This window comes from Palaemon carinicauda, chromosome 22 (genome assembly GCF_036898095.1).
Source record: "Palaemon carinicauda isolate YSFRI2023 chromosome 22, ASM3689809v2, whole genome shotgun sequence".
In the NCBI taxonomy this organism is placed as follows: domain Eukaryota; kingdom Metazoa; phylum Arthropoda; class Malacostraca; order Decapoda; family Palaemonidae; genus Palaemon; species Palaemon carinicauda.
In genome coordinates, this window is record NC_090746.1 from 17,465,957 (window position 1) to 17,476,020 (window position 10,064).

A 10,064-nucleotide genomic window follows, 5' to 3' on the forward strand; every position below is an offset into this window, starting at 1 on the left:
AGGAAAGTTAATCGAAGAGGCCTAATAAAGGCGGAGAGATATAAAATAAATAGATCTATAACGTGTTAAGCAAAATTACTAAAAACCTAAACACACTTCCGTCTAAGGGAAGGGTCGGCCATTTAAAAGTGAAAGAGAGTCCATACTCTCTTTGTCACCATAATTAAATCTATCCAAAACGAGTTCAAGTTTTGAAATGAAGATAAAACCCCTGCATAGCGAAAGCTCAAAACTGGAATAGTGTACTTCACCAAATAGTTGTGAAAACAAATCCAGTTAGTAACAGCGTATTTAGTAGGTCTTGCCAGTGGCACGACAGAGAGAAAATTTGGTTCTGTGTTGACATCGAGTACTTGAGTACCTACTTGACAGATGGCGCTGTTGATGTACACCCCCACCTGTATAGCGATCGCTGGCGTATTCCGCCTGTAGGTTTTTCTGTCGGGCAGCAGAGCTGACAGCTATATGATCATCGGGTAAGTTTAATATTGAAAAAAAATAAGTAAAGTTATAATGAATCTTAAAAAAGAAAGAATATAGCACACTTACTTTAAATAGTTATCATAAAGATGATTTGAAAGCCGGGTTCTAAATCTCAGCTTCAACTCGTTCAATCCAAATTTCAAGACATTGTTTACAAGCGATATCTGAAATTTATAATAAATATTTTAGTACAACATTTTTTTAGGATACACAAAAATTAATGCATAAGTTACTTTGTAAATAATTCTCAGGAAAGTACTCAAACAATTATAAAACTTATAAAACAATAATTGTAATAAGACTAAAATATTCACCAATATCCACATGGAATTAATAATTCTTCATGTCTTGAAGCTAAAGGTACTACTACAGTATTATAATGTTCAATTTCATAATTGAAAGGCTTTCCTAATACTATGGTTTAATAAAATATATTTACCAACTAAATCATCATAAACATCGAGTCCCAAAAAACTAAAGAAGAAAAAAGCGGTTTCTCAACAGATAAATGTTAACATATGCTGGATCCCTGCATAAGCATTTATTTATGGAAATAAGTGCTAATAAAGCAACGAAAGCTACAATTATAGACATTAGATCAAATTTCTATACCCATTTCTGCCAAAGAATTTCACTAATCTGTTAAAGGTCCATCTTGGCACAAGGTAGTAGTGGAATTATTAATCTAACAGTAGCAAACTGAAACTAATTAAACGATTGGTTGAACTGAAGTATTCATTACAAAAATAATGCCACATTAAAGTGATATTATTACCCTACCACTGACTTGTTCATGTTGGTCTGACTGGTAGGTATTTAATGAATAATCAAAAAGACCCGATCCCTGAACGTAGAAAAAAATCTTAAAATAAATTTTTTTTTGTGACATGGTGATTTTAAACCACCACTGCAAATTAAGTACAGTAATGGAAATTAAGTACAGTAATGGAAATATGTCTTCAAAAGAAGGTTTTGTGAGAACATTTTCAGTTTATTTAATATGTTTCCAAGGAGTTGCACTGTGATAGTATCTCTTAAATTCATCAGGAAAGAAAACCTTTAGGTCCTATATGACTTAGGAATATCCAATTAGTGGCCTGATTAAATAATCAATTAATGATAATGAAACTGTTATGCTTTCATACCAGCTGTAAGGAAAGCAGCAGGATTTGAGAGTCGGCAAGGTTTCTCCCGTTACACTGTATCATGTGTTTGATTTATTTCAAAGAAAAATAAATATTCTTATATACTGTATAATCAACCACTTTACTGAGGCACAAATGGCGATCAGGTGCATTTCAAGACAATGATCATAAAAATTAATAAACTGCACACAAATGCAGACTCCAAAGCTCCTCTTGTGGCAGAAAATATAGCTAAAGGATAATGAAATCACAAAAGAAATAGGTAATTAAACACTGGAAGTTTGAACTGCACAAATTCAGGGGAACAACATCCACACATCTGTACTGACTGACAGACAGGGATGGAATTAGCAAATATTTGTCCCTAGTCTTTTTTTATGAGTTTATCTTCAAATGATAAGTTTTTGGCAAAAAACTTTTGCATTTAAAAAACATTTTGTTTCTTCACAAATTCAATTAATTCTATTCATGCATTAATTTCTATGCTGCCATAAAGAACCAGATCAAGTGACAACTTTAGTTTGGAAGGATACCAGAATTCAAGTTTAATGACTTTCCCTATAGGAGAAAATTGAACACATGAAAGCAAAAATAGATGAACAACTCTAAAAATATATTGCCCCGTATCTGGTAATATTTCAGAACCCCGTCAATTTCCCACCACTTTATATTAAAGAAAATAGAAGTCAACTAAATTTTTCGAGAAGATTGGGGGCAGGCTCTCTACAAAAAAGTGGTGGCAAAGGTCTCAATATCTAATGGAAAATAATTTTACAAACTTAAACTAAGCAGTCATTTGACAGAAACAATGTCTACTTCAACTTTGAAAATTGCTGTTAAGGGGGACATTAGCTCACTCCAAATGTGAGATATACTGTTTTTCGAGTGACAAGAATAATGTGCTCCAGAGCTGACCCAAAGTACCCAGGCTAGTCAAAATCAGTCAGAATTACTGGAACAAAGATGATAAAGTGCTGTTTTCAGTTTGTTGAAAGCTTTTTATAATTCAGTATCACTTGGATGTGTAAATGCTCTTCATTCATTTGTTTGTTCTCTCTCAATACATTCATATAGCATAAGAAAGAAAAATGCCAATTTTGATTGTATGTTAAGGCTTAAAGCAAAGCGTTTGAATTTCATCAGCTGAACACTGTTTTTAGCAGACATTATCACATTCCAAAAAATCATGAGTTTAAAAATTAACTGTGCTTTAATAAGGCATTTTTGTATTTTTCTTCTCAATTTCAGCTGCATTTTAACAATCAACAATTACTTTTTGTTGTGATCGCTGATCTCAAGCTGCTGCAATCCAGAATATGTGCAAATATGGATTACAATTTATAATTTCTCAATTTATTCAAAATAATTTCATAATAAACACTACATTAGCACAAATATGTTATAGCCTATCATAGTTTCCAAAAGTGACAAATTCGTAGATAATTTGTATTTTTCCTAACTATACAAACCTTAGCTATTTACATGGGGTAATTACTTTGGCGTAGCTGAAATGACGAGCCATAAGAATTTTAACGAGGGTTTACTACCCCTCCGCTAGTTAGTGGGGGGGGGGGTAGGGAGGGGTAGCTTGCTACCCTCCCCCCTCACACACACAGTGAGTGCTTCACTTTACTTAGAGGTAGGACTTATCCTGGGGGACAGGGCTGGCAGACAAATATGTGTAAATAGCTAAGGTTTGTATAGTTAGGAAAAATACAAATTATCTACGAATTTGTCATTTGTTCCGTAACTGAAATACAAACCACGCTATTTACATGGGGTGACTTAACCCTTAGGAATGGTGGTAAGTCCCTGCCATACTGGCTTTGGCTTGCCCGGGGATTCCATATTCGAGTGTTTACCTACTCAGACAATAGGGAATCCCTGCACCTCGCTAGCGGCTGTGAAACTGCTGCGGCCTACGTAAGGTGTGTGCAAAGATGAAAAGTGACTCGTCCTAGGAAGTTGACCTGGAGTACCTCAGGTGGAAATCTAGGCTAGGACTCTCCCAATATCACCTCGTCGGTATGGGGACATGACAGTATTACACTTAATACTAGGAACACAAGGAAGCATGGTTTACCTGCAGTGGTTTGAGGTCAGCTGTGCAGAGAACCCAGGATGCTGCTTTCTCCAAGGGAGGAGAGGATGAAGAAAAGAATAAGGGCCAGACATACCTTTTCATTCATGCAGACTAAAACCGGGTAACAATGCCCTCAACCTTCTGCTACTTGTCCATTAAGGAGCCTGAGGTTTAGACCAGCTGTTGTGCAGCCACCACAGGGCCGATAGAAAACGTATCGAGCCTCCTGTGGGTCACGTCTTGCAGGTAGTGGGCTGAGAAGGTGGTCTGACGCTTCCACACCCCAGCTTGCAGGACCTGCGTCACTAAATAATTCTTCTTGAAGGCCAGGGACGTAGCTATGCCCCTGACATCATGCGCTCTAGGGCGACGTGACGGAGAAGGGTCAGGATTCAAGGCCAGGTGTATTACCTTGCGAATCCAGGCTGAAATGGTATTCCTGGTGACCCTTCTCTTCGTTTTCCCAGTGCTCACGAACAAGGCTTGAACCTGGGGACGAACTGCAGCTGTTCTCTTAAGATACAACCTCAGACTCCTTACTGGGCAAAGTAGGAGATGGTCTGGGTCATCTGTTACAGAACGGAGACTCAAAACCTGGAAAGAGTCGAACCGAGGGTCCGGCACTCCCGGGTTCTGAGTCTTGGCAACAAACTCAGGGACGAACCTGAACGTTATCTCCCCCCTTCCCCTTGAATGGGCGATGTCGTATGAGAGACCATGTAGTTCGCTGACTCGCTTGGCCGAGGCCAAAGCTAGCAGGAACACCGTCTTCCAAGTAAGGTGGTGATCTGAAGCCTGGCGTAGTGGTTCGTAGGGAGGTCTCTTTAAGGACCTGAGAACTCGAACCACATTCCAAGGAGGGGGTCTCACTTCCGACTGAGGGCAGTTAAGTTCATAACTTCGTATGAGAAGAGAAAGTTCCAACGAGGAAGAAATGTCCATTCCTTGAGCCTGAAGGCAAGACTTAAGGCTGAGCGATAGCCTTTCACTGCCGAGACTGAAAGGCGCATTTCCTCCCGCAAATACACGAGGAACTCCGCTATTGCTGGAATAGTGGCATCAAGTGGAGAGATACCCCTTCCATGACACCAACCACAGAAAACTCGCCACTTCGCCTGGTAGACCCCTGCGGATGACTTGCGCAGGTGTCCAGACATCCTGTTCGCAACTTGTGAAAATCCTCTCTCTTTGAGGAGATGCTGGATAGTCTCCAGGCGTGAAGTCGAAGCGAAGCTACAGCTTTGTGGAAGATGTTGGCATGTGGTTGTTTGAGTAGCTCGTGACGTGGAGGGAGTTCCCTTGGAGGCTCCGTAAGGAGTTGCAGAAGGTCCAGGAACCATTCTGTTTGATGCCATAGCGGAGCTATGAGGGTCATTGAAAGGTTGACCGATATTCTGGTCTTGTTGAGTACTCTCCTCATCAGACAGAACGGGGGAAAGGCGTACACATCGATGTTGTCCCACCGTTGTTGGAAGGCATCTTGCCAGAGAGCCTTGGGATCCGGGACTGGGGAGCAGTACAGCGGGAGCTTGTGGTTCAGCGCTGTAGCGAACAGGTCCACAGTCGGGGAACCCCACAAAGTCAGGACTTTGTTGGCTACTTGAGGATCCAAAGACCACTCGGTACTCACTATCTGTGTCGCTCTGCTCAGACTGTCGGCGAGCACATTCCTTTTGCCCGGAATGAAGCGAGCTGCTAGTGTGATCGAGTGGACTTCAGATCATCTCAGTATCTCTACTGCAAGATGGGACAGCTGTTCTGAAAAGGTACCTCCCTGCTTGTTGATATAAGCCACCACTGTGGTGTTGTCGCTCATCACTACCACAGAGTGGCCCGCCAGGACTTAGTGGAACGTCTGAAGTGCCAGGAACACGGCCTTCATTTCTAGCAGATTTATGTGAAGGTACTTTTCTGATTCTGACCTGAGGTCCTGTGGTTCAGAACGTGGGCCCCAAACCCTTTTTTTGATGCGTCCGAAAACAACATCAAGTCCGGGGGGAGGACGAGAAGATCCACTCTTTTTCGTAGGTTCTTGTCTGCCACCCACCACTGGAGATCCGTCTGTTCCGGTTGTCCCATAGGGATCAGGGAGTCCGGGGAATCATGTCCTTGATTCCACCGCGACTTGAGTCGCCACTGGAGAGATCTCATTCTGAGGCGACTGTTGGGAACCAGACGGGCCAGGGAGGAGAGATGGCCGAGGAGACGTAACCACGTTTGGGCTGGAAGTTCTTCTCGTGTGAGGAAAGGTCTCGCGACCTTCCTCAGCCTTGGTATCCTGTCGTCTGATGGGAAGGCTTTGCGGAGATTGGTGTCTATGACCATGCCTAGGTATACCAGTCTCTGAGAGGGCTGCAGAGAGGACTTCTCGAGGTTTACCATGATCCCTAGATCTTGGCAAAGTTCGAGAAGCTTGTCTCGGTGGCAAAGAAGGGTTGCCTTCGAGTCTGCTAGGATCAGCCAGTCGTCCAGATAACGGAGGAGATGGATGCCGATCCTGTGAGCCCATGATGAAATCAGGGTGAACACTTGGGGTGCTGTGGAGAGACCGAAACACAGCACCTTGAACTAGTAGATCTTGTCGTCTAGGCAAAATCTTAAGTACTTCCTTGAAGACGGGTGGACTGGTATCTGGAAGTACGCGTCCTTCAGGTCCAATGTGCACATGAAGTCTTGTGGTCTCACTGCAAGCCTGACCGTGTCTGCCATCTCCATACTGAACGGAGTCTGTTTGACAAACCCGTTCAGTGTCGAGAGGTCGATAACTGGTCTCCAGCCTCCAGACGCCTTTCTCACAAGAAAGTCGACTGTAGAAGCCTGAGGACCCGTCCACAACCTCTTGGAGAGCGTCCTTTTTCAACATGATCTGGACTTCTGCCCGGAGATGGTCTGGACTTCTGCCCGGAGGGCCTGTCCCTTTACCGATCCCATGGTAAGGGAGCTCAATGACACTGGATTCGCTGTCAGGGGAGGTAGACATGAGATGAACGGGACGTGATAGCCCTGACTGATTACGGAAATAGTCCAGGTATCTGCCCCCGAGTTGCTGCCACCTTGTCGCGCAACTTTGTAGGCATCCCCCTACTGGTGGACATGCAGGGGGACTGCCAATCCTAGCGTTTACGGCCTCGGCCGTTCCCTCTAGGATTCTTGCCTCCTCCCCTTGGAGGACTTCTTGCCCCTTCTGCCCTTGGCAGTAAAGGGGTTAGACACTTTCTGCTTCGCTGTCGTTGTTGTTGTCTTCCTAGTGTCCTTAGCTGGACGGGGTTGCTGAGCTGCTGGAGGTTTGTAAGGCCTCGATGTCAGGGCCTTGTGGATGAAGGAGTCCTGATTGGACTTCCTCCACCTTTCAGAGGCTAGCTCCATGTCCTTTGGCTCAAACAAGCTCTTAACGAGAACGGACGAGTGTCTGAGCCTGCTAACCTCCAAACTGGGGACCTTCTGGTGGAACCTTTCAGCCACTGCGTCCCGACGCTTGAGAATTGTGTTGGCCCACAAGCTCGAGACTTGATGGGCCAGAAACTCGATGGTTCGCGTGCCGGAGAGTAAGAATGTCTCCAGTGCCTTCCTGGTACTTTCCTTGGACAGGTCCTCAGAACGTACCAGGATGCCCAGAGATCCCAGCCAGATGTCCAGCCACGAAGTTGCCTGCATGGCGCACTTCGAAACTTTCTCCTGGCTTAGGATCTCAGTTGCGGAATAGGACACTTGCCGGTTGGAGAGTCTCTCAAGAGGGACTCCCCCAGTGAGTTCTTCCACCGAATGGTGTACTGGAAGACTCAAACAAGTCTCCTCTAGGATTTCAAAGTATCTCCTCTGATGTACTCGAGGAGGAGGGAGGAGCTTGTTACCGGCACTGGATCTATTGGAGGAGGCAAGCTCAGAGAGCTGGCCCTCGACCTTGTCTCTGGCACTCTTCATCCCCTGAGACCAGGGCAAAGCTGCACTGGCCCTAGAGGGTTTCTGGGTGCCGTAGATTCGGTCCAGGACCGTTACCTTCCCTTCACGAGGAGGAATCTCTGGGTCTGGGATCCCATTGAGGTTCCTCATGAGGGTCAGGACTTGCCAGAACGCATGTTCTGACTCCTGGTGCTCTTCTCCTGACGAACTGGCAGCGAAGACTCCCGTCCCCAGAGGCTCTTCGAGTCCTTCGGCTCCCTCCTAGGAGGGATGCAGGACTCCAGCAATGAAGGGTGTAAGGCCTTCAGCACCTCTACACGAGGGGACTTCTCAGGAAGCGGCGGAGTTTCCCCCATTGATGCGATGGGGGAACGGACCGGATCTTCCGGCTCTCCAGAGGATGGGTAATACTCATCCGCAGAGGAGGGAGAGAAAGTCTGAGGTGGGGTAGGAGCCTTACGTAAGGACTTGCGAGGGGACAGGATAGTCCTTGGAGAAGTTACCACGTCTGGGACTCCTCTCTTCCTCTTCAGGGGTGAGGAAGTTGCCACTGATTTGTGACCCAAGTCAGAAAGCACAGGCTTCATTGCCTGTATAAGTGCTCTGACAATGGTACCAAACCAGGGATGCTGGCTGACAGTCGCGCTGTCAGATACTCCCTCTGGAGGGAAGGGGATCGTTCGATCCCTTGGAGGAGTCGACACATGAGGGTTCGCCTGTTGAGAATCTGCAATGAAGGAAGAAGAAAGATCCTTCGACCTGTCCGGAAACCTCCCCTCCTGCGGCGAGCGCGCTGTTCTGCGCTTGCGGGGAGGGGAGCGCGATGTTGACCTGTCCGCCTGTACCCCAGATGTAACTCGGGCGTGATCACGTTGGCGATCGTTGCGCCAATCACGCTGGTGATCGCGTGAAAAGCCCTGACCTGGATCGCGCGTAAATGAATTATGCGTAGCAGGATATTCGCGCACGCACGTGACTGTGGGCGTGGGCGTGCGAGGTTGAGGGCGCGGGCGCGTGGTTGCACGGGAGCGCAGGAGGGGCGCGTGGTTGCGCGGGAGCGCAGGAGGGGGCGTGGGCGCGTGGTTGCGCAGGAGGGGGAGGTGGCGCAGGCACGCGTAGGAGATGGCGAGGGCATTTGGCGCACAGGAGCTATCTTATGAGGAGGGGTAGAAGGCTGGATGCGAGGGCAAGCAGTGGGCTGATGGGCTACTGATGAGCGCGAGTGCGCGGTAGCATGCTGGCGTGTGTCTGTAACGACCGGGCGTGGGCGCGATTGCGCCGCCTGGCGATAGCGCGAGGGCAATTTCGCGCGTTGGCGAGAAGTGTGCAGGTTGTGCAACTGCCTTAGGCGATTGTGAGATAGCCGGCCGCGCAAGGGATCGTGGGCGCGCATGACGCGCATCAGGATGTGGGCGCACAGGTGTGCGTTGTTGCGATGGGCGCGCAGCAAGAACTGGCCGTGTAGGTGTGTACTGTTGGGATGGGCGCGCGACTGGAACTGGACGCGCAGCTGGAACCTCGTGTGCTACTGGAACATTGTGCGCAGTTTTAATATTGCGCGCCGTTAGCAGAGAGTCCAGGGAACCCATGAGCGCCCGTGCGCTATCTTGGGAACCTCCTGGACTGCGCGCTGTGATGTAGAAGCACGCTAGTGCGTTGGCGCTATAACAGGAAAAGGGCGAGGTTGGCGCGCATCACTATTAGTAGTATAAGTGTTGGGGGTCCAGAGAGACCTGTGAGCGCCTGTGCGCTAACTTAGGTGCCTCTTGGACCGCGCGTTTGTCAGGAACTGCTGGGCGCGTGTGCGCTATCTCAGGAACAGCTGATGGGCGCGGGCGCGTCGATGGTTGTGGGCGCGCAGGGGAACCCTGGCGTTTAACTGGAACATTTGCGCGCACGCGCGCAGGTGAGCACCGTGGCGCTAAATCAGGATCAGCGGCAACAGCAGGAGAGTGCGCAGGTATAACCTGGCTCGCAAGGGTATGATGCGCAGTTTTGCGCTCATTGCCCTTTTGCCACGAAGGGACCGGTGCCTGCGCAATGACAGGTTTAGATGGCACGTGGCGTGCATCCTCTTTGAAAGGAGATGGCAGGACAGCATGTCTGGAGGGTGACTGGATACAAAGTCCCGAAGGACGACAATCCTCCGACGGGGATCGCGAACGATCCCTGGAGAGGTCTAAGGTGGTAGCTGGCAGGAACGGTGATCGGTGAGTTGTCTCCTCCGCAGAGGACTGCGGGGATGACGAGCCGACGAGGCGCCTCCTAACTCCCTTGTGAGGAGAAGGAAGGCCTGTACGGCGAAGGGGATGGCGAGCCTTCCGCCTTATACGCCCACGAGGGGCCGTTGGATCAGAACTCTGTTAGTGAATTCTCCCCCCCGGGGGGAGAGAGAGAGAGAGAGAGAGAGAGAGAGAGAGAGAGAGAGAGAGAGAGAGAGAGAGAGAGAGAAG

General features: G+C 47.8%; 1 protein-coding gene across 5 annotated transcripts in view; it reads right to left on the reverse strand.

The window, feature by feature from the left end:
- Nucleotides 1-10,064, reverse strand: part of Abcd3 (ATP binding cassette subfamily D member Pmp70) — a 367,264-nt gene that overhangs the window by 150,740 nt on the left and 206,460 nt on the right. For all 5 annotated transcript variants that reach the window (XM_068346001.1, XM_068346000.1, XM_068346002.1 and 2 more), the window contains exon 6: nt 550-647. In XM_068346001.1, coding sequence (XP_068202102.1) covers nt 550-647 — 98 coding nt within the window. The remainder of the gene's footprint in view (nt 1-549; nt 648-10,064) is intronic.